At 42.2% G+C, this 25,676-nt stretch overlaps 1 protein-coding gene across 1 annotated transcript in view; it reads right to left on the minus strand.

The window, feature by feature from the left end:
* The window catches only part of IL6 (interleukin 6), a 49,042-nt gene that overhangs the window by 3,602 nt on the left and 19,764 nt on the right, over nucleotides 1-25,676 (minus strand). The window contains exons 2-4 of the mRNA XM_054017633.1: nucleotides 3,727-3,961; nucleotides 2,812-2,925; nucleotides 2,492-2,638 (exon numbers count right to left, since the gene is read on the minus strand). Of these exons, the coding sequence (XP_053873608.1) occupies nucleotides 2,492-2,638; nucleotides 2,812-2,925; nucleotides 3,727-3,961 (496 nt within the window). The remainder of the gene's footprint in view (nucleotides 1-2,491; nucleotides 2,639-2,811; nucleotides 2,926-3,726; nucleotides 3,962-25,676) is intronic.

Below are 25,676 nucleotides of genomic sequence, written 5' to 3' on the forward strand. Positions count from 1 at the left end.
ACTTGTGCTAGGGAATCTTTTTTGGAATCTGACTATATGGCCTTATCTATACCACAAAATAAAATGATGTTTGAACGTAATTGTAAACAGTTGAGTTACACGTGATGCTAAATTGTCCAGGACAATCAATATATCCACCAACTGTGTGGCTAGCTGACAAGATTTGTCCTGATCTATACTGACCACTAAGCCTCATGCCATCTAACTTTGTTGTTCGCAGTCATGTTCAAACGCTGTCAAATTCTGTAGTAGAGATAGGGTAAAATTTTCAAAAGTGCCTAAGGGGTATGTCTACACTCGAGATTTTACAGTGGAGCAGCTGCAAGCTGTGTGTGTAGCTGCACTAAACCCATGGGAGAGAGTTCTCCTGTCAGCTTAACTATTCCAGCACCCGTGAGTGGCAGGAGCTATGTCAGCTGGAGAAGCTCTTCTACTGACAAAGTGCTGTCCACACCGGCACTTATGTCAGTGTAACTTATGTCACTTGGGAATGTTTACTCACACATCAGAGGGACATTAATTATGCCAGCATAAGCTGTAGTGTAGACATAGCTTGAGTCCTGTTTTCAAAAGTACTTAGACACTTAACAGCCTAAGTCCTATTGACTTTCAATGAGACTGAAGCTCTTAAGTGCCTAAGGCACTTCTGAAAATGGGACTCAGGTGCTTTTGAAATTTTTACCTAGGTGGTTCATAAAGTACAAATCCTTGCAGCCTTCTCTCAGGAGTCAGGCCACCATCTAAGAAATGCTGAAAGCAGTGTACTGTAAGCTGGAACATCTCTTTTTAAATTTTAATTGAATTGTGTAAAAAATGCATGTCCTTTTCATTAAAATAACTTGAAGGGGTGGATTCTGAGCACACACCTCTGTGCGTGCATCTCTGATTCCTTGCTGCATACTGCAGAGTTCTGTGTGGAGGATCTCCGCAGAACCACAAAGGAATATGGGCATGCTGACATGGCAATGGTTCTATGGATCTACTTGACCACAAACTAACAACAGGTGAGCAATAGGTTATGTCCCGAAGTCCTCCCCATACTCAGTAGCAGCTAGGGCAGTTTGGCTCTATGGGTGGCCCAGGTCCCACTTCCTAATTGGGAAGGAAGACTCTATTTCTACTCCCCAGGATCTCTCATTGTTCCTACAGGCACAGGTTTTACTTGTGAGCTTTTTATTAGGCATTATGTTTAGTTCCAGCCAGTTCAATCAGTTTCTCACTTTCATGAAGGCTAAAGTCTCACTGAGTTCATCCAGTTATAGAGCAACACAGACAATTGCCACAAATCAATGTTTGCAATATATACAGGTGAAATCAGTGGTCCATTATCTTTTCACAACAGGACTATTATTCTAGGTTATCACTGTGTGGAAAAAGTTCAGCTCCCATTCATCTAAAAATGATGAAAATAAATATAATACAAAATGTATTTTATATATACAAATGGCTTTTCAAGGCATTGTAAAACACCTTGTAGGAAATAATGGCCTATAGTTTCCATAATTCTTGATCCTGCACCCTCACTCACCTAAGTAGTTCTTCACCCGGTAGTTCCACTGACTACAAAGAATCTATTCACATGAAGAGCTATTAGTGCAAGTAAGAATTGCAGGAATGGAGTGAATTTTAAAGAGTTCCATTTCAAAGAATTGCAAAACATACAAGCACAGCTAGTGTGTCCTTTCAAGGTATTGCAAAACATCCAGAACAGCTATTAGAGCTGAATAGCATTTAATTTTCTGAGTCCAAAAATATTCAGGCTTTTGTAAAATGTTAAGGCGTTATCAAATGTGATGCAAAAAGCAAGTGTTTCTCTGTAGGTGGCACTTGTTATTCAGCCCAAGTCATTAACCTATAGGTTGTGTTTATCAGCAATTCTATAACTTGGATGTTTGATTTTAAACTAAAAATTTTTAATCATACCATACGATCCTGCATGAAAGCTTGCTTTTATGAGATTTTAAATGTTTATATTGCTTATTAAAGGTATTCTCTAGTCTTTCTCTGGGTCACTTTAAGAGTATTTGTTTTTTACCTCAGTGGGAGTTTTGGATGTGAAAAGACTGCATGATTGAGTCCTAATTCTACAACTACTAGGGAAAAAATTAACAGAAAGCAAATTCTCTTTGTCACCAATCCAGCATCTACTTTTTTGTGTAATTTGCAAAATAATTTGGCACATTTACTTGCTAGAGCTGGTGTGCAAATTAGAGATAACAATAAGCTGTAGAAATAACAATCTAATTGTCAGAAAATATTTGTAAAATCTAATTTACCATTGATATCCTTTCTGTATATATCCTTTCTGTATATATACCATTGATATCCTTTTTATATATTGAGAACATGGATTTGTGGAGCCAGTCTGCTTCCATTGTAACAAATGGGATCACTATGTGTCTCATGTTATGTTTCAGAGCATTATATTTCTGACTCCTTTTCAAATCAAAGTCAAAACAATTATGTATGGGTAAACATAAAAATAACTCACCATCTGCCTCACAGTATTTGCCAGATGCTTTGTACCATAACATATGGATTCCACTTTTTGCTTTTCACTAATAAATGTTTCTTGTACATATTCCAGGTAGGTCTGAAATGTAAAAAGTCCACTGGAGATTCCGCTCAAGCATTTTTCCTAAAATGAGAGAAGGGTAAGGAAATTACTTATTGCAGAAAAAATTATTTGATGACAATATTGTTTCTATGTATCAGTTAACTAGCTAATGTTTATCCAATGCTTCAGTGAGCTTCTGATAAGGCCTTATGTGTTGGGTTATTAATTTATTATAAAACTTATTGATTCCTTGCCTCATTGAATCCAGAGAGTAGACATCCATCTTCCTCTGTGATCTTGGGGAGGTTCAGATTGTTTTGGGCAAGCATCTCCATACTGTTGTCACACACAGTAAATTTCTCACACATCTGGGAATAGACACAAAGATTTTATTATACCTTTATCACATTACCATTTTCCAGGCAAAAGGCACTGTATAACTATGTCAGTAGAAAGGCCTTGTGCATTACTGAAATCTCCACAAAAATGTTTTTTTTTAATCAGCTTTTTAAATTATTTTGCAGAATAGTCTAATATGTTGTCCTAACTAATTAGAAATCACTGTTACATTTTCTCAAGTATTAGAGGGGTAGCTGTGTTAGTCTATATCCACAAAAACAACGAGGAGTCCGGTGGCACCTTAAAAACTAAGATTTATTTGGGCATAATTTGGGCATTAATTGTTACATTTTCTATGCTTTTCCCATCAGAAACAATTTGCTGTAGTCTGTCTGATACACAGCATGGATACACTAATGCAGATTGGTATGCTTTCTAAGATGCATGTCTCAAATATTTGCTCCTTTAGAAGTCAGGAGACTGTATGTCCCGTAAAGAAAAATGCCCTGGGAGGCTGTGGATTGTGCCTGCCTACACTCACTCCACTTTTGACAAATATCTTCATGGCCCCATGAGCTTTTCAGGGCTAAGAGACATTCACTTCCATGCTATCTTATAAGCCCCCTCAGCCCAATCAGACAGAGAGGTGGCCAATTCCATGGCCAAGCTCAAGACAAATGACAACATGAGCCCACATAAAACAGCTGTAGGGAAGGGGAGGCATAAAACAACAGATAGTCCCGTTTGCTGTTAAAACCTGCCAAGTGCAGCAAAGAGCCGACCAACTCAGGTTGGGATCCCAGTCCTAGCTGCTTCCGTGTATTACCCACCTCATCCTTCAGCTTGACCGCTTGGCTGTGCAGCAGCCACGCCAGGGACTCGCAATCGGGCAGCGAGGGGCTTCTGGCAAGCAAGTCCGAGGGATCAACAAGTTCCTCTTCCCCGGAGGAATCCGGGAGAGGGACAGCTCTGGTCCCGAGGAGCAGTGTCGCTGCCAAGAGAAAGCCTGAGAAGAGGAAATAGACAAGGGAGCGGAGTGAAATCCTGCCGGTTAAATTGCACACACTGTCAAAAAGACAGCGGGAGAGCCTAGCTCACTCCGCTGCTGAGCGACTGTGTTACTTACATCCCCGAAGATAATTCATTTCCTTCTCTTTTTCCCCCCCCTTTGCTCTTTCAAAATAGTTGTTGGCCAGAGGGCTGGAGGGCTGAATGAGATGAAGGAATCCCTGATTTTGGGCATATTTATATTCATTGCCACTGGTCACTGGGAAAATCCCGTATTAGAAACTTTTTTTTGGTCTTTTGTTGTAATGAAAACTGCTATTTGGTTTCTAATGAAAGGGAGGTATAGGATACTATTGTGAAACACTTCAGGAAACTGAGCTCACTATATTAGCGAATTAAGGATGGAAAAATAGTAATAGGACAGAAACCCCCCTGCAGTATGTTCTGGACTACAGTAAATGACTCAAGCAGAAGGCTTCCACCTCTTGCCCCGGATACTCCTTTCACACCATCTTACTTGGCATTAAACCAAGGGTGCAGCTATCCCAAGAAACAAATGCATTCTTGAGAGAAAACAGACATTTAATAATTATTATGCTAGGTGCAGCAGAAGCAGTCATCAGGAGAGCCCTTATAAGGGAAAGGAAACATAATTTAATCCCCTAAATAATTGGTAGACCATTCAGAACAAATTACAACTCATAAAAATATACAAATAAAAAAAAGACTGTAATTCTCAAAAGGGTGAATTGGATGGTAGATGATGGACAGCAGTGAGTATCAGTTACTGTTAATTCTTTTAACAGAATCCAGTAGTGTGGTAGGCACATCAAAGTACCTTTTGGCCTGGTATAAATGAGAAAATTGTGCTAGTTTAACTAAATGACTTGATAAATTGATTTAAATTGGTTCAGTCTAGTGTGTGGATACTCTTATTTGGGTTAAGGAGTGCCTTATAATAAACTGATTTTAGCTAAATCAGTTTCTAAATAGATTTGTTGAAATGTATACAGTTTTTTCATGTGGACAAGACCATAAAAGCACGTTTCCTTCACTAAAGACTTGCATTCTAATTCTAGTCATGATATGACAAGATGGAGAATGGGGGAGAAGAATATGTGGTAAGGAAGGAGCAAGGTGACAGCAGTAAGATTACATGGTTAATGTGTTTGGATGTCTGCACAGCTTGTGCAGATTATCAATTTATTATTAGTAAAATATAGGGCTGTCAATTAATAGCAGTTAATTCACACAATTAACTCAAAAAGATTTAAGAAATTAATCTCAATTAATCACACTTTTAATCGCACTGTTAAATAATAGAATACCAATTTAAATGTATTAAATATCTTTGGATGTTTTTCTATTTTTTCAAATATATTGATTTCTATTACAACATAGAATACAAAGTGTACAGTGCTCACTTTGTATTATTATTTTTGATAAACAAAAGAAATACTATTTTTCAATTCACCTCATACAAGTACTTTAGTGCAATCTTTTTATTATGAAAGTGTAATTTACAAATATAGATTTTTTTTTACATAACTGCACTCAAAAACAAAACAATGTAAATCTTTAGAGCCTACAAATCCACTGAGTCCTACTTCTTGTTCAGCCAATCGCTCAGAAAAACAAGTTTGTTTACATTTACGGGAGATAATGCTGTCTGCTTATTATTTACAATGTCACCTGAAAGTGAGAACAGGCATTTGCATGGCACTTTTGTAGCCGGTATTGCAACGTATTTATGTGCCAGATATGCTAAACATTCGTATGCCCCTTCATGCTTTGGCCACCATTCCAGAGGACATGCTTCCATGTTGATGATGCTCGTTAAAAAGCAATGTGTTAATTAAATTTGTGACTGAACTCCTTGGGGGAGAGTTGCATGTCTCCTGCTGTTTTACCTGCATTCTTCCATATATTTCATCTTATAGCAGTCTTGGATAATGACCCTGCACATGTTTTTCATTTTAAGAACACTTTCACTGCATATTTGACAAAACACAAAGAAGGTACCACTGTGAGATTTCCAGGGGTGAAAGTAACTGAGGACACTTAGCAGTACAGGGGTGGGGTGGGGAAGGTGTTGGCTCTGGCCCCTGGAAGGGGTGGGGCCTCGGGTGGAAGGGGCGGGGCTGGGGGAGTCAGCATCCCCCAGCCAGCCCTTGGCCAACGCTGCCCGGGGCTCCTGTGTTGATTTAAAGGGCCCAGAGCTCTGGACGCCACTGCTGCAGTAGCGGCAGTGGCGTCCGGAGCTCCGGGCCCTTTTAAATCGCCGGCCCTAGGGCAGCTGCTCCCTTTGCCCCCCCTGCCTGTCAGCAGCCGGGGAATGCAAAAGGGACAGGGACGTTAAAACGCTGCAGGGTCCTTTGCTGCGGCAGCGCTTTAACATTGCTGCCCCTTCCCCCCACCCCTGTCGGCGGCCCTGCCGGTACGGACCCTACAGGGGAGGCAAAAGGGGCAGGGACATAAAGTGCTGCCACGGCAGTGCTTTAATGTGGGCTGGGTATGGGCCGGTGCGGGTTCTTACCGGTACGGAGTACCGGCCTGTACCGGCTCACTTTCACCCCTGGAGATTTCTAAAGATAGCTATAGCACTCGACCCAAGGTTTAAGAATCTGAAGTGCCTTCCAAAATCTGAGAGGGAGGAGGTGTGGAACATGCTTTCAGAAGAGTTAAAAGAGCATCACTCCGATGCGGAAACTTTAGAACCCAAACCACCAAAAAAGAAAATCAGCCTTCTGCTGGTGGCATCTGACTTAGATGATGAAAGTGACCATGCGTCAGTCTGCACTGCTTTGGATCATTATCGAGCAGATCCTGTCATCAGTATGGACACATGTCGTCTGGAATGGTAGTTGAAGATGAAGGGACATATGAATCTTTAGCACATCTGGCACATAAATATCTTGCAATGTTGGCTTCAACAGTGCCATGCAAACATCTGTTCTCACTTTCAGGTGACATTGTAAAGAAGAGGGCAGCATAATCTCCTGTAAACGTAAACAAACTTGTTTGTCTTAGCGATTGGCTGAACAAGAAGTACATCTGAATGGACTTGTAGGCTCTAAAGTTTTATATTGTTTTATTTTTGAGTGCAGTTATTTTTGTGTACATAATCCTACATTTGTAAGTTCAATTTTCATTATAAAGATATTGCTCTACAGTACTTGTATGAGGTGAATTTATTTTGTTTCTTACAGTGCAAATATTTGTAATAAAAAATAATAATATAAAGTGAGCACTGTACACTTTCCCACAATTTCAGCCTTTGCACGTCGACGGAAGCAATCTATGTAGAAATCTAGTCTGTTGTTTCGACCGTCCGGAGGAGTCCATGAAGAAGTGGGCTGTAGTCCACGAAAGCTTATGCTCTAATAAATTTGTTAGTCTCTAAGGTGCCACAAGTACTCCTGTTCTTCTTTTTACTGTACACTTTGTATTCTGTTTGTAATTGAAATAAATATATTTGAAAATGTAGAAAATATCTAAAAATATTTAAATGAATGGTATTCTATTCTTGTTTAACAGTGCAATTCATTGTGAGATTAATCATGATTAATTTTTTTAATTGTTTGACAGCCCTAATAAAATATTAATTTACTTTCTATATGTATCATGGGAGAAGTGAGTGTTAAGGAGGAACAATGCTTCCCTTTTCTTCCGAACACATTCAGCTGTTCTTACAAAAAATGCTACAATATTTAATGCGTCATACTGGCAATTTATAGGAAAGTGCATTGTAGTAATTGTACGTAATTTGCTGCAGTGTGGAAATGTGGTCAACAACCCCCTTGTCACATAGTGCAGAGACCACCAAACCCATTTTACTTGACCATAAATCTGATCGGAGCCATTTGAACTCTGTAGATGAGAAGCCAGAGCAAAGACCTTCTGTAGCACAAAGCCCTCTGATACCCCCTTTATGCATATCAGAGCATTAATTTCATATGATCAATCCATATATTTAAATGTAACACTGACATTAGATAATCTAATCTAATGTATCAAAACATTAGAACCAGATCAAACCAATGGCCATCTAGTATTCTCCCTCTGAGACTGGCCAATTCAGAGGAAGGCATAAAACACACACAGCCACAGGTGTTGACAGTTATGCCTAAGAGGAAAGTTTCTTACTAATCACAGACAGTAAGTGGTTGATATGAAGCCTGGAAGTTGAGATCCCTTATATATACTTTTTGTCCTACCTAGTGAAATTGCAGGTATTCTTATTATTCATATAAAAATCTAATTTTTTTTAGAATTATTTTAAGCATTTTTCTTCATTACTATCTTACGGCAAGGAGTTTAGAAGATTAATTTTGTATAACATGATCATTGTTTGCAGTGTTGTTGTAACCATGTCGGTCCCAGGCTATTGAAGAGAGACAAGATGGGTGAGGTAGTATCTGTTATTGGACCAACTTCTCTTGGTGAGAGAGACAAGTTTTAGGTCTGGGAAACTTAGGGCTTGTCTTCACGTATCATGCTACAGAAGTGTAGCTGCGCCACTGCAGTGCTTTAGTGAAGACGCTACTATACTGGTGGGAGAACTTCTCATGTCAGTATAGTTAATACACCTCCCCATGAGGCGGAAGAGCTTCTCCCATCGACGTAGCGCTGTTTACATGGGGGATTAAGTTGATATAACTACGTCGCTCCGGGGTGTGGATTTTTCATACTCCTGAGCGACATAGTTGATGTAGGTCTGTAGTGTAGACATGGCCTCAGAGTGTCACGACTAAATACAGGGTGGAAAATATTGTTTAGTGTAAATAGTTAACACATATTTCAAGGGACCAGTCCAGGTGAAATGGAGGCCATCTGTTATCCGTACAATAGAACATAACACCTATAGCACCTACATGTTCATATGATTAAAAACTCTGTAAGGGTGGGATTTTCAAAAGTACTCATTGTTGGTCTTACTCATCTCCGGTGCAATCAATGGGAGTTCTACCATTAATTTAAATGGCTGCAAAGGTAGGCCAATACTAAGAGCTTTTAAAAACCATACCCTAATCCCCCCTGCCCTTTTTAACTATTGATGTTCACAAAGGTAACTCTGAATACAAATGTTGTTTTCATAAGGATGAGGGGAAGTGTGGGTTACTCTCAAGTTTGCTACCCTCAGCGGAAATGGTAATACCACGGGAAAATTCTAAAGAATGCTGAGGTGTAGGAATCAGAGAATGTCAGCTGCCAGATGCATGCTTAGGCCTGGTCTACACTGGGGCGGGTGTGTGTGTGGGGGGAATCGATCTAAGATATGCAACTTCAGCTACGAGAATAGCGTAGCTGAAGTCGACATATCTTAGATCGACTTAGAATTACTTACTTCGCGTCCTCGCGGCGCAGGATCGACGGCCACAGCCCCCCCTGTCGACTTTGCTTCCGCCTCTCGCCGAGCTGGAGTTCAGCAGTTTACAGGAGAGCGATCGGGGATAGATTTATCCCGTCTACACTACACGCGATAAATCGATCCCCGATAGATCGATCGTTACCCGCCGATCTGGCGGCTAGTGTAGACGTACCCTTAGAAGAAGCTCAAACAAGGGTGGAGAAGGAAAACAATGCTAATGTCAGCAAAAGAAGGGTGTCTGCTAAATGAGTAAAATAAATGGATAAATAACTGGCATTTCTGTATAGAAAAGAAATGTTTGAATAAAGATTTGAATAACTACTGCTAGAGCTCCTATATATTCCACTCTTCTTTATTTACATTCTTGTTTTTAAAAATCTCCAATATTCTACAGTAATAATCCAAACCACTACAGTTTGGGATGTGCTTATTGCAGTATTTGAGACTATTACTCTAGGATACTACAGTACTTTTAATAAACGTAGGAATGCTACTAAGCATGTAGTTTTGTGCTTCTATAGAGAAATCTTTTCAGAGTGTGGAAGAGAACCTCCATCATTTGTAGCCCATTAAAATTGGGATCAGAATAAAGAATGAACAAATGGCATCTACATGACTAACCGTCTCTTGAGAAGGAATTTAAGCCAATTTCACGGACATAGTTTTGGTTTATATTCTCACATGGTTTCCCCAGCATTTATACAGGACTCCTGTGAATATTAAATTAGGGGGTCCTTGCACCCTCAACAAGACAAGCTTGTTTCTACTGAGGAGCCTTTGTGCTTACAATCCCTGAAATTGCAGGTCCTGTTGGTGCCAGAGCGGATTCTCTTCCTCAGTCTTCTGAGGATCCCTGGAAGCTAAATATGATAACCTCAGCCAGAATCTGCCGCCATAAAAAAAAACAACGAGATTCAAGAACTGAGAGAATTTCCACTCCCAAGTATTTCCAAATAAATCTCCATTGGCTCTATTGGGTGCTGTTGAATGAGGTAGCATTAAACCAAGGTGCCTTGTGACACAGCTGAAGTAAACAGGTCCTTTACTGTCCTGTATTAGCACCGTTCATAGCCAGAGGGATTTCTTCATTTGAAAATGTACACCAAAGGATTCCTTTTCATTAAGAGAAGTCATTTTGCTGCATTGCAGTTTACTTGTTGGTTATTTGCCAGTTCTCAGGGGAACTGCAGAGACATTTGGGATTTTTGCATGAAAAGCGCTGGGGAGTGAACATTTTTCTCCCCTGGTGGCACATACTCATCATTTTAAAACCACAGACCCAGTGAAAGGCAGTCAGAAATTTACTCTCTGAGCACCTCAGCCAGCTCCATGTGCAAAGAGTTTGGATTCTCTTGCTTGCCTATGTCTGGATGGTGGTGTTATGAGAGAAGGCTTTAGTTTGGGAGAGAAGTCCTTGGTCATCTTAAAGTTTGTGCGTTGGCTTTCCAGATTTCCCTGCTTACTCAAGAGGAGAATTTATGTCACTCGCTCTTCTGGACAAGCTCTGTGTTCCCCATGAGCCAATCCTGTTTTGTAGACTGCGGTAGATGAAAAAAGGCCATAGAGGCAACTACTCTCAAGGAATGTCGGAACACTCGGCAATTTAAACAGACAGAGCTTTGTAATGGATGTGCCTCTCAAATCAAAGTTATCACAAAATCAGAGAAGGAGAGTGTGTAAGGGATGGTAGATACCTTTTTGTAGCCTCTCAGGCTACAAAGTGCTTTCTAGTGCCAGGCTGATCAAGTGGTAATCAGTGTGTTTCAACAGTGAAAATGACTGTACCACTTGTCACGGAGAGTAGGTCCACAGTGGGAGCAAGTTTTGGCAGCACAGTTATATCTACACTAGGGCTTTGCCCAGCACAGGTCAGGGCTCACACTTCTTCACAACCCCTGTCCAATCTAGCTATGCCAGTGTCACAGGGTCGGTGCTCCTCTGCTTCTTTTCCACCTGCACCCTGCGTTTAGGCTGGTATAGTAAAGAGACTTCCACACCTTCTTTTGCTGGATCACCCAAGTGTCTTTATTTACAGCGTTCGTGCAGTTCCCCAGTCTCCCAACAGCTAGCACTCCACAGACCCTCCCCTGGGTTTCCTCCCTTTGAGGCTTCCGCCTTCGGTAAGGAGACAGTGATACTACCCTCCTGTCTCTTCCCAGTCTAGCCTCCTCTGAGGTTTGTTCAGGGTTTTTATAGCCCTCCTGTGCCTCAGCCCAGCTGTCGGCACTCAGCTCAGCATGTTCCTCTGAGCCAGCCCTGATTGGGGCTTGCAGCTGGGCTCCCTGCTGAGTACCTGTGTCTCTACCCTGGCCACCTGGCCAGAGAGCAGACCACAGCCAGCATTTTGGCAGGGCTTTAAAGGGGGTTTTACCCCTGCCCTGCCACAGCTAGCAACAATTTTTAAGGTAGACTTGGCCTGATGGTTACAATTACACATCATGCGTCTATGAAGAATGAGAAAACTAAGCAACCAGGCAGCATGATGGCAGAAGAAATTCAATGGGCAGATTCTTAGCTGATGCAAATAGGCAGAGCTCCATTCATTAGGTAACTGGTTCAAATTCAGTCCAGGTCAGTACTGACCGAAGCTGATAACATCTGATGACTATTAAGTGATTTACAGTATGCAAAATGAGTTAATGGTTGCTGTCTAACTCTTAGTGACAGGTATCCATATAGCCAAAGTATAATAATAATTGGTGCCCTTGACAGAGGCTAACACTGGGATGGGCAATAGAGATAATTTAATCTCCTCACCTATGCAGGTGGTCATTCCAGGATAATATTTGTGCACATTGGCTGAGCAGCACAGCAATCTCCAGGTCTGTCAATCTTTTTCAAGATTATGAAATTCACACACTTCTTAAATGCCTGCCTCTAAGATGCAGTGTTATTATAACTCTTTTATATTTGCTATCTGGGTACCTGCTTTATACCCTAGTATTCAGTGTTGACATTTTTGGCTTATTCATAATGACTATAAGATCACACTGAGTCATAAGGCTTGTTTGTCAAAAGGTCCCATTTTTTTTGAGAATTGCGCATGAATAGTGATTTGTCTAGTTTCCACAGGAAGTAAGCCCATCATTTCCAAAGCAACAACTCCGTTTAAAATACTCTGACTTCAAGTTTCACTTGTCTTTGAGAAACTTTTCAGTTTCTTCTTGGGATTGCTTTGTAAATGTAAAGTGTTCTGAAAATTTGTGACAAAGAGAAGTTGGGAGGGCGAATGTTGAGATGAAAGAAAAACAAGGACAATGCAATCAATATAAATGCGGGCGATAAAGAAGTTCTTCTCAGAACAGTAAGCATTTTTTATTGAGAAGACAATTAGGTTTTTTATTATGTATACTTTTATATAACATTTTACATATAAGTGGCACTTTACAAAAGGCCAAGCTCTCTTCCCCCAAAGAGCTTACTCGAATCGAAAAGAATATAAAGAGCTTAAAAATATGTGCATTCACAGGCACTTCTAAGCACTGTGATTTCACTCTTGAGCATTTTCACTGGATCCACTGCATTCAGAGTTGCAGCTTCCCTTTGCTGCCCACACACTAATTCATTTCTATATAAAATGCATTTTTCCTAAATTCCCCAGGTGTTTAGTGCTTTATAAGCTTCAGTTTGTTTGTGCCATCTTGATTTTGAGGCAGTCATACTTCCTTTGGGGCATCCACCTCTTACAAGTGTATGTGTATCAGTCAATAGTTCTTCTTAATCGCCTTTTTTTTTCTTAAAGGAATGCTCACCTAACTTTCCTAACCCTTCTACCTGGCTATAATTCCTATGTCCATTTTACATCCTAATTACACTGTTTGCAACTTTTCCACTTACAGAATACGCTTGCTGAGTTGCCATCAAATGGCACCTGTACAATCTGTGTCTAGTGATGTCACCAGTTTTATTCACATAGAGCTCGATCCCCTGCCTTTGAAGTCAATGGGAGTTTTGCCACTGACTTCAAAAGTAGAAGAATCAGCTCCGTAGAACGTGAGCCAAAGCTCACTGAGGTTAATGGGAGTGTTCCTATTCAATGAACTTTGCATCATCCTGCAGTGCAAGACTTTATTTCCCATTTCCTTCTCTTGTTTGCTTTTCTAATGTCTTTCTTATTGTTATTTCAGCCCTTTCTGGGAAAGGGAATTATTGTACAAGACATCAATATAAGCAGGAATACATATGCACATTGCACTGCAAATTCAAGCTACAACAAAGAAAAGTGATTTTTTAAAATTATCCTTGCAGTTTTAAACCTATAGCTGTATGGATATATGTATAGCTGGATTATCCCCTCTAGTTTCTTATATGAGAAAAGCCTTCAAATAAACTTTAGCACCTTCCTATATAAAACCACAAATATGATTCATATAACTAACAGACAGAAACAGGGAGGCCAATGTCCTCATGAATTACATTCTAATTGAAAGGTCAACAGAGACCAACCGGATCTACAAGATCTATGTCCTCAATTAACACAGGCAATGGCTTTATTCTTAATCCCTGATAATGTTGGTTTTATCCCTCTACTATAGTTCCATTATGTTTTTCTCAATTAAATCCTCTTGCTCTGTTTACTGTGGTTTAGTTGTACTTTTTGGAAAATGTTACCATCCTTTAAGCTTCCCATTTTATGAATCCTGTATTCACAATCTCATCTAGATCCATTTTAATTACCATTTTATTGGATATGAACTTCTTTATATATATAAAATCTTGGTGTCATTGGTTTTTACCAAATTCCCATTAATAAATAACTTTTATTAGGTACTATAAGCTCCTAATCAGGTTATTCAAGTCTCTTGCAATTCAGTCTCTCTCGGTCTTTACTAATGACCGAAGGCACAAAATGAGCTCAAACTAGTGTGGAAGCAGAGAAAAGAACTGACAGAAGGGAACTGCAATGCATGATGGTTGTTAGCAAGAGTCAGGCTTCGTTAGCAAGAGACAGTCTTTGTTAGCAAGAGTCAAGCTAGCTGTGACCCTGATAACCCTGATAACGCGAGATTTGTAGAAGCGAGGATTGTGTGAGGATTGTGTGAGGATTGTGTGAGACGGGTGAGAAAGAGCTGTGTAAGAAGTCATTGTGACCTCAGTATAGATAAGGTGTAGAAGACCTTGTGTAGATAAGGTATAGAAACTAATTGTATGTAGGCAAGAGTCAAAACAAGTAAGGAAATGAGATATCAAGATGGCCTATGTATAAACAAAATGCAGCTGTCCCTCATTATTTCTGTAATGAAAGGTATAAATGCTTGCTGTAATTAGTTACCAGAGAGAGACCTACTTGCTCTCTCCTCTGCACATGTGAGAGTTAATAATAAAGCCTCTGACTTGCTGTACCTAAACAAAATAGTGAGAACTCAGTTTTTCTCCGACAATTTGGGGGCTCGTCCGGGATGGCAACGCCCACTGAGGCAACGGCAGCTGCTACGGATCGTTCCCCTTCGAACCCCATGGCGCCACAATAGAGGTAAGAGACCTTTTGAAATCTCTATTGGGGTGTCGGAGGAGGACTGTCCGTGGGGCCGTCTGCCCCTGTTGGGCTCACGCCATCCGAACTTATTGACTGTGCAGCAAGGTCAGATGCTGAGCGGCGTAATAGGGGAATTGTTTGCCGCCCCCTGTAAGCATATGCTAGGTGCATAGGGTTTGCACCTGTATTGAGGAGTTGTTACTGCCTCAAGAGGGGTTTTTACCGCCTCAAGTGATGCATCAAGGTACTTGGGAATAGTACCTGGAGGTACTCAGGAGTAGTACCTGGTATAAGGCCTTGGTATGTTGGTGTGTGTAGTCTGTGTGTGTGTGTGTGTGTGTACACAGTGTGAGTTGAGTGTTACCGGAAGACGCCCAGAGTACTCTGCGAAGTCTTTTGGCTCGTGACCAGAACTACTCTAACGCAAGCCCGGTAACTAGAGGATCTTTAGGAGATCCGACCCATGTAGGTTGACTCGGCCTGGCATCGTCCGGCGAGGAGGCTACCTGGGTCTAGGAGTGTGTGCACCCATCTTCCCTCCCCTTTTCCTCTCCGTGTGAGCCACTGACAGTCTGACCATCTCACTGGATGCAACAGAGTAAGCGGCGCTTTCTCTCTGAGATTAGCCGACGCTCTTTGCTGAAGGGAGGTGTAGGGGGTCATGGCTATCCTTGTTAGTCACTCCTGTGTGAATACCCTGTAGGGAGAGATCCTTAGTTTATGAGCCGCTAGCGCGGACAGGGCATCCTTCCCCTTTTGAGTGTGTGATTGGAAAATGGGTGGGGGACAGTCTAAGTCTTCCCTTTCACCCCCTAAGGGTACCCCAGCTTATTTCATGTACGTACATTATGGCCCGAAAACCTGCAGGTATTTAGATAATTGGAATCTTTACACGCGTGCAAATCCATCTAAACAATGTCCACTAGAAGGTACCTTTGATTTAGACAAACTTAAATACCTTAAAGAAACTCTGGCTTCACCAAAAGCCTCTGATACACAGTGGGAGCAATTTGTCTGTTGGTGGGAGGAAGCAACAAAGAGACTCCACGAGTCTCGAGTGCGGAGTCTAAAGGACTCCCAGGAAAAGTTAAAAGCCCAAGTGCAACATTTACAGCTTAAATGCAAGGCATCCAGCTGTTTAACCCCTAGAGCGATTCCTTCTGCTCCTGTGTATCCTAATCCTGTTCAAGCAATTCCTTCTGCTCCCCTTTATCCCCAATTAGTTAGGTCTGACAGTGAGGAGGAAACTGCTGAGGATATTTTAGATTTCTTCAGTAACATTCAGCAGCAGCAGCCCGTGCTGCCTCCTCCCCCTGCACAGCCTGGGTCTGCTAACGAATCTCACCCGGAAGTGCCAGTTTCACCACTGCATGTATCAGCTGCACACATTGTTCTCTCTTCCCCTGGGAGAGAAGCCTCCTCTTCACCACAAAGTGGTGATTCTGAGCCTCCCAGTAGCTCCCCTGATTCTAATCCCTCTGAGGAAAGTACCCGTTATCTTACTAGAAGTGTGGCACATGCACTCCAGGTTCCTTTAAGAGGCCTGGAACTATTTCTCAAATGCGTACTTTTCTTGGCATGACTGGGTACTGTAGACAATGGATTTTAGGCTATGCAACAATGATTAAACCCTTACAGGATCTGACTAAGTCAGGTACCCCTGAGCCTCTTCCTTGGTCTCCAGAGGCTGAACAAGCTTTTGTTGCTATCAAGCAAAGTCTGTCCAGTGCACCAGCCCTGGGACTTCCTGATTATGCTAAACCATTCACTCTTTTCTGTCATGAGCGTAATGGGATTGCTTTGGCTGTATTAACGCAAAGGCACGGAGACAAACACCGTCCCATTGCTTATTACAGTACTGCCCTAGACGCTGTGGCAGCTGGATTTCTCCCTTGCCTGCGTGCTGTAGCTGCAGCAGCTCTTGCTGTTCAGGTATCTGAATCTATTGTCTTAGGATCTCCTTTGATTGTTGCTGTCCCTCATGCTGTGGCTGCTCTCTTGTTAAAATCTAAGACACAGCATCTATCCACTTCTCGTCTTACAAAATATGAGCTTGTCCTGTTGTCTTCATCCCATATTACTTTGGCTCGTTGCCCTGTTCTAAATCCTGCCTCCTTGTTGCCTGGGCCCGAAGATGGAGACCCACATGACTGTGTGTCTGTGACATCGGTTCTCTCTCGTCCAAGAGATGATTTACTAGATGTGCCTTTGCAAAATCCTGATCTTATTTACTTTGTAGATGGTTCGTGCTTGCGAGATTCTAAGGGCAAATTGGTTGCTGGTTATGCTGTGTGTTCTGCACATGCTGTTATTGAAAGTGCTTTCCTTCCTTCTGTGTTTTCTGCTCAAGTGGCCGAACTTGTGGCTTTAACTCGAGCCTGCATTCTCGCTCAGGATCAAGCAGTTACAATCTATACAGACTCTCGTTATGCTTTTGGAGTGGTACATGATTATGGGTTGCTCTGGAAGTATAGAGGTTTTCTTACATCCACTGGTTCTCCTATTAAGAACAGTCTGTATGTCTCTGCTCTTTTAGATGCCCTTTTATTGCCCAAAGCTATAGCTGTCGTGAAATGTACAGCTCACCAGACCCCTCATGATGAAGTTACCCGTGGAAATGCTTTGGCAGACTCTGCAGCCAAAGCAGCAGCCCTTTCTGCACCTCAGGCTGAATATACTTGTGCTTTGATTGAACAGCCTCCACTAGCCTCCCTTGAGGATCTGGCCAAGATCCAGGAAGCAGCACCGGCAGCTGAGAAACGTTTATGGAGTACTAATGGCTGTATTCTACACCCTGATCATCTTTGGCGTGCCCCAGCTGGTCGCCTGGTTGCACCGAAGATGCTAATGCCCTATCTTGCTCGTGTATACCACGGAATGGCTCACGTGAGCAAAGGGGGGATGGTTGCTGCAGTTAACCGAGATTGGTGTGCATTCAGGTTCCCAGTCATTGCACATCACTACTGTCAACAATGTGTGATTTGTCAGCAGCATAACATTGGTAAAGCTGTTAAAGTTAGGCAGGCAGCTCACCCTCCCCCTTGGGGACCTTTCGTAAATATTCAGATTGATTTTATTCAACTGTCTAAATGTTGTGGCTATGAATATGTATTGGTTTTGGTGGATGTATTTTCAAATTGGGTTGAAGCTTTTCCCTGCAGGAAAGCAGATGCCAGGACTGTTGTGAAACTTCTGCTTAAAGATTTTGTACCACGATTTGGCATCCCTGTGAGTATCAACAGTGACCGTGGAACTCATTTTACTGGACAGATTGTAAAAGAGTTATGTGCAGCTTTGCAGACTCAACACAACCTTCACTGCCCCCACCATCCGCAGTCTGCTGGGACAGTGGAACGCCAGAATGGAATTCTGAAAAATAAACTGGCCAAGATTTGTGCTGAAACAAACTTGAAGTGGCCAGATGCCCTTCCTCTGGCACTAATGAGTATGAGGGCCACTCCCAATCGAAAGACTGGACTCAGCCCTCAGGAGATTCTGACAGGTCGCCCGATGAGACGACTAACTGCGCCCCCACTGACCCTAGCTCAGATGGACATTCATTTAATGGAGGACACAATGCTTAAGTATTGTCAGGCACTAATGAAATGTGTTAAGTCTTTCTATACACAGGTGAAAGAAGCACTACCCAAGGATCCTGTGCAGCCCTGCCACTCGCTGGAACCAGGAGACTGGGTCTACATAAAGGTCCATCAGCGAAAGACTGCCCTGGCTCCACGCTGGAAAGTTCCTTTCCAAGTCCTGCTAACTACCAACACTGCTGTGAAGTGCCAAGGACTGCCCACCTGGACCCATGCTTCACACTGCAAAAAGACCCCTCCGCCTGGAGAGGATTCTCCAGCTGCTGATCAGCCTATTTCTCCTGCTAACTCTGCTGTGCCTCCTGGACAGCAGGGAAAGAGGACAAGGTGAAGTGCTAGTAACCTCTCCCTTGTCCACTGACAGATCTACTGTGCCTTTGAATTCTTTTACAGGAATCACACCAGTACAGGGTGAAGTGCTAGTAACCTCTCCCCGGTATTATGGTGAATCACAACTGCTTTTGAAGAAGAAAAGAAGAAACACTCACTCTGCTGAAACCACCAAAGTCCAGAACTTTCTAACTACAAAAGACATTAAGAACTGGCCCTGGTGGTAGAAACGAAGTATTGTTTATTGGCAAGGAGGGAACTGTGGGGAACGTTCCTGGGAATGTGGGGTCCAGTGGTGGGGTGGATTCTTTCCAGGATCAGGGCTTTGTGCTTATGGACAGGTACCTTCAGGATGCACTGCCCTCCCTAATTGGCTTTCAGATGATGAATATAAAAAAAACGCCTTGCCACTACAAAGACTACACCCACCACCACTAGTCCCTTGACCCTTGCCACCACCACTGTAACTTATCCAGATACAAACAGTACTACACATTCCAATGATGAGAAATTGGGCCAACTAGAGAAGGCCATAGGCCTTGTTTCTGGAGCACAACTAACCCAGGTACAGGCTGGAGTTGGTGAGTTACATGTTATCTCCGCCCTTAGTTCTATGACCCAGAAGTTACTGACAGAGATGGTATTGAATATCACTGAGGCTGGGAAGGCATTGCAGTGGGATCTAGCATGCTCAGAGATTCAGGATTTCTTGAATGACCAGCTAATGGCCATTCGGAATGATCTAGAGCACCAGGCTTGGCCCACTGCCCTTACAGACACGTCAGGAGTGCCATCTGACCTGTGGCCATGGAGACATACTTGGAAACTTTCTGGGTGGAAGTGTGGACGTTCTCAGTGCTCCTTCCAAGCATATGGACCGGTACAGGGGGTGTGGGCTCCCACATACCGTATCCTGCCAGGTCCATGGGGAGGATGCATATGGGATTGGGTAATTCATCGAGACATCTGGGAAATCAGACCACCTGGTATGCCCAATCGATTTTTAGTTAGTGCTCCTAGGATTACACCTGACATTTGGATGGGGTTAGGTAACCTATAGACATTCTGCCCATTAGAACCCCCACAGCTTCAGTGTACACGTAAACTGAAGCCAGGAGAAGTTGTCACTGTCTATGACTACGTTTGCTGGGAGGGTAGGGGACAAGGAACTACCCTGACAGGACACTTACTCTTCCAAGCTAATGATAGCTGTGTGTATGTTAATGACACCATATCACAAGACATACATTTTAATCTCACTACCACTGCAGGCAATCATATCATTTACTGGCCTGCAGATAGAGTTTTTCAAGTAGCCCTTAGGTTCCAGATACCCTTTAATTGGACTAGCTTACTATCTGATAGATTTCAAAATTTGCTTTCATTGTTACCTGAGATTCAGAAAATCTCTGAGGTACAAGGGCAAATTCACATGCTTCAAAATGTATATCAAGTAGAAAAGTATGCCTTTCACACTGCTTATAGAGTATCTACCTTATGTACTAAATATGATGTATTGTGCTTTATGACAAAGGCTGTACAACAACCCCATTATAGTATTGCTATGGGAATGTTATTGCTTGTATTGTTATTAGTTAGTTTAGGATTATGTTGTTGTTGTTGTAAAAGACGTAATAATAGTAATACCTTTCATGTTCATGCTAATCATGCATTATCATTGCATCCAATCAAAACCCCTAAGGTTGAAGCATCTAATTTAGAATCTGAAGTCCAGGACTTGATGCAAATAGAGATTTGAGAATGTTTGTTGTACTAGAAGTACAAAAGGGGGGGGTTGTGGAAGCAGAGAAAAGAACTGACAGAAGGGAACTGCAATGCATGATGGTTGTTAGCAAGAGTCAGGCTTCGTTAGCAAGAGACAGTCTTTGTTAGCAAGAGTCAAGCTAGCTGTGACCCTGATAACCCTGATAACGCGAGATTTGTAGAAGCGAGGATTGTGTGAGGATTGTGTGAGGATTGTGTGAGACGGGTGAGAAAGAGCTGTGTAAGAAGTCATTGTGACCTCAGTATAGATAAGGTGTAGAAGACCTTGTGTAGATAAGGTATAGAAACTAATTGTATGTAGGCAAGAGTCAAAACAAGTAAGGAAATGAGATATCAAGATGGCCTATGTATAAACAAAATGCAGCTGTCCCTCATTATTTCTGTAATGAAAGGTATAAATGCTTGCTGTAATTAGTTACCAGAGAGAGACCTACTTGCTCTCTCCTCTGCACATGTGAGAGTTAATAATAAAGCCTCTGACTTGCTGTACCTAAACAAAATAGTGAGAACTCAGTTTTTCTCCGACACTAGCTACGGGAATAAAAGGAAACAAGAAGACTTTTTATCAATACATTAGAAGCAAGAGGAAGACCAAAGACAGGGTAGGCCCACTGCTTAGTGAAGAGGGAGAAACAGTAACAGGAAACTTGGAAATGGCAGAGATGCTTAATGACTTCTTTGTTTCGGTCTTCACCGAGAAGTCTGAAGGAATGCCTAACATAGTGAATGCTAATGGGAAGGGGGTAGGTTTAGCGGATAAAATAAAAAAAGAACAAGTTAAACATCACTTAGAAAAGTTAGATGCCTGCAAGTCACCCGGGCCTGATGAAATGCATCCTAGAATACTCAAGGAGCTAATAGAGGAGGTATCTGAGCCTCTAGCTATTATCTTTGGAAAGTCATGGGAGACGGGAGAGATTCCAGAAGACTGGAAAAGGGCAAATATAGTGCCCATCTATAAAAAGGGAAATAAAAACAACCCAGGTAACTACAGACCAGTTAGTTTAACTTCTGTGCCAGGGAAGATAATGGAGCAAGTAATTAAGGAAATCGTCTGCCAACACTTGGAAGGTGGTAAGGTGATAGGGAATAGCCAGCATGGATTTGTGAAGAACAAATCATGTCAAACCAATCTGATGGCTTTCTTTGATAGGATAACGAGCCTTGTGGATAAGGGTGAAGCGGTGGATGTGGTATACCTAGACTTTAGTAAGGCATTTGATACGGTCTCGCATGATATTCTTATCGATAAACTAGGCAAATACAAATTAGATGGGGCTACTATAAGGTGGGTGCATAACTGGCTGGATAATCGTACTCAGAGAGTTGTTATTAATGGTTCCCAATCCTGCTGGAAAGGCGTAACGAGTGGGGTACCGCAGGGGTCTGTTTTGGGACCGGCTCTGTTCAATATCTTCATCAACGACTTAGATATTGGCATAGAAAGTACGCTTATTAAGTTTGCAGATGATACCAAACTGGGAGGGATTGCAACTACTTTGGAGGACAGGGTCATAATTCAAAATGATCTGGACAAATTGGAGAAATGGTCTGAGTTAAACAGGATGAAGTTTAACAAAGACAAATGCAAAGTGCTCCACTTAGGAAGGAAAAATCAATTTCACACATACAGAATGGGAAAAGACTGTCTAGGAAGGAGTACGGCAGAAAGGGATCTAGGGGTTATAGTGGACCACAAGCTAAATATGAGTCAACAGTGTGATGCTGTTGCAAAAAAAGCAAACATGATTCTGGGATGCATTAACAGGTGTGTTGTGAGCAAGACACGAGAAGTTATTCTTCCGCTCTACTCTGCTCTGGTTAGGCCTCAGCTGGAGTATTGTGTCCAGTTCTGGGCGCCGCATTTTAAAAAAGATGTGGAGAAACTGGAAAGGGTCCAAAGAAGAGCAACAAGAATGATTAAAGGTCTTGAGAACATGACCTATGAAGGAAGGCTGAAAGAATTGGGTTTGTTTAGTTTGGAAAAGAGAAGACTGAGAGGGGACATGATAGCAGTTTTCAGGTATATAAAAGGGTGTCATAAGGAGGAGGGAGAGAACTTGTTCACCTTAGCCTCTAAGGATAGAACCAGAAACAATGGGTTTAAACTGCAGCAAGGGAGGTCGAGATTGGACATTAGGAAAAAGTTCCTAACTGTCAGGGTGGTTAAACACTGGAACAAATTGCCTAGGGAGGTTGTGGAATCTCCGTCTCTGGAGATATTTAAGAGTAGGTTAGATAAATGTCTATTAGGGATGGTCTAGGCAGTATTTGGTCCTGCCATGCGGGCAGGGGACTGGACTCGATGACCTCTCGAGGTCCCTTCCAGTCCTAGAATCTATGAATCTATGAATCTATGACCAGCCTTTATAATTTCATGCCATCTGTAATGCAATGTTGTTGTAGTCATGTAGGTCCCAGGATATTAGAGTGTCAAGGTGATATCTTTTATTAGATCAATTTCTGTTGCTGAGAGAGACAAGTTTTCTGCAATGTCATATATTGTTTAGTCCCCTTCCAGGTCATTGGTGTGTCTTGTATTTATTTATTTGGCTTAGTTCTTCTTTTTCTGAATAGTACTGAGAATAGAAGCTAGGATATAATGATGGCTATTTTTATCCATCATATACAAAATGACACAGACTCCCTGTTTCTGCATAGAAAAGGTTTTGTGGATATGAAAAATGCAGAGTACCACAGAAAGCTTTTTTATGATGTCATGTCTAACAACATTGCAGTAGTGAACATCTATCAGACTTTGTTTCTTTATCCTGTGGTGGGATGTGGGAAGATGGTTAATATCAAATTATGATGATGAAATTATTATGATAACTTCATATCATGTCTCGGTAACTAGGAATGTAGACTGTCAGCCAAAAGATTTATTTTTTACATACGATATAAAATGGTCATGCTGCTTCTTTTAAGATATAGAACCAGGGCTGGTTTTAGCATGAGGCGAACTGAGGCGGCCGCCTCAGGTGCCAGACTGTGGGGGAGCGCCAATAGGACCCAGACTGTAGAAAATTGTGTCTGCTGATGGTGCATATGTATTCTCTCTGCTCTAGATGCACAGAGATGGTGGAGTGCTGTGCTGGAGGAAGGAGGGCACAAGAGACATAACAGGCAGGCAGGAGAAAAGGTGAGAGGGAATAACAGAAAGCAGCAGGAGCTGCAGGGAGAGAGAGGAGGAGGAGCCTCTTATGTACCTCTCTAGCACCCCCAGGAGCCTGGACTGATTAACACCAGCTTCTCAGGGAGCTTCCTGTTTCCTGCTGCTTCCCTGAACCCACTTGAGGAGAACAGGCAGACAACTGAAGTAGTAGGAGCCAGTTAGGCCCTTAAGATGCTGATATCTTCCCTCAATCAGGCCCTGCTACTGGCCTGCTTATTTGTCCCCCTCAATTGAGTGTGGAGAGCCACTATAGCTGGCACAGAACAGCAGTCATGAGTGAAAAAAGAAAACGTCCCTCTGGAGCAGCATTCAGAAAAAGAAAGAGAGGAAAGGAAACTTTTCTATCTAAGCAGGAAGGAACTCTCCTGAGATGCATAGACTCAAATGTTCACGGTGAGCCTTCCAGCCCCAGTGAGGATGGGAGTGGTGAGGAGATGCCTGATCTTCCAGTTAGAGTGCAGGTGACCTGGCAGCTATTGCAGCATCCATATCTCCATCTCAAATGGATGTAACCATGCACATTCCTGAAGAAAAGTGTAGATCAGAGAAGAGTGTGGTGGAGGTGCAAGAAACAGCTGCTGCTGAGTTTAGTTCATTAAGTCTAGATGATCCAGGACTGTGGACCCGCTTGACAAGTAGACTGAGGGACTTCCTTGCACTGCATGGGCCATAGCAAGTGAAAAACTTCATGTTCCCCGAAGACAAATGAAAATAGAAGTTTCCATCCAACACATTACTGGTGTGAAATCCCCAATGGCGACAAAGTGGAGAGGCCATGGCTTACGTACTCAAAAACCCAGAATGCTACATACTGTTTTTGTTGCAAACTCTTCTAGTCTAATGTTCCAGCCACATTGGGCTCTACAGGAACAAAGGACTGGAAAAATCTGGCTAGAAATCTGGCATGCCATGAGAACGCAGCAAATCACCAGAGAACATTCCATAGGTGGAAAGAGCTTGAAATGAGACTAAGGTTAAAGGCCACATAGATGATCAGCTTCAAGAGAAGATTGCATCAGAGTCTCTTTGATGGTAAAATGTTCTGAAAAGGTTCATTGCCATTGTGAGAATGCTTGCTACCCAAAACCTAGCATAGCGTGGAACTTCAGATCAGCTGTATGTACCAAACAATGGAAACTTCCTTAAAATTGTAGAGCTGATGGCTGAGTTTGATGCTGTACTCCATCTAAGAAGAGTCACCACCCAAGAAATGTCACACACCACTATATTGGAAAAACAATTCAAAATAAGAATATACAGTTACTGACAACAAAAGTCAAACAGAAGATTGTGGCAGATCTGAAGTCAGTAAGATATTACTCTGTTATTCTGGACGGCACACCTGACATCAGCCACACGGAACAAATGACTTTAATGGTGCGTTTTGTAACAACAACAGAACCTAGTGAAAATGTCCCTGCAATGGTGACTGTCAGAGAGCATTTTCTAGAATTTATTGACATTGATACTACAGGAGTTGGTGTGACAAATGTGCTTCTTAAAAAGCTGGAAGATATGTGAATTGCGATAGGTGACATGAGAGGTCAGGGCTACGATAATGGTGCCAACACGAGAGGAAAGAACAGAGGAGTGCAGACATGAATCCGAGAGTTAAACCCTCCAGCTTTTTTTGTCCCATGCAGTTCTCATTCATTGAACTTGGTGGTCAGTGATGCAGCATCAGCTTCTACTGAAGCTGCTGAATTTTTTAATGTAATTCAAAGCATCTGTGTATTTTTCTCTGCATCAACTCATCGATGGCAAATTTTGAAGCAACATCTGGGAACATCCTCTCTGACACTGAAACCACTGAGTGCCACATGATGGGAAAACTTGAGTGGAGGCGATAAAGCCTATCAAACATCAAATTGGGAAGATAGATGATGCCATAGTTGCCATTATGGAGGATAATGCTATGACAGGAACTGTTCATGGGAGAACAGTGGCATTTCAGCAGGATCAACTCCAAAGACTGTTCTGGAATATATGTGCACAAATAAGATGACCATCCTCTTTCCAAATGCTTTTGTTGCTCT

Source organism: Malaclemys terrapin, chromosome 2, assembly GCF_027887155.1.
Source record: "Malaclemys terrapin pileata isolate rMalTer1 chromosome 2, rMalTer1.hap1, whole genome shotgun sequence".
NCBI classification, from domain to species: Eukaryota; Metazoa; Chordata; order Testudines; family Emydidae; genus Malaclemys; species Malaclemys terrapin.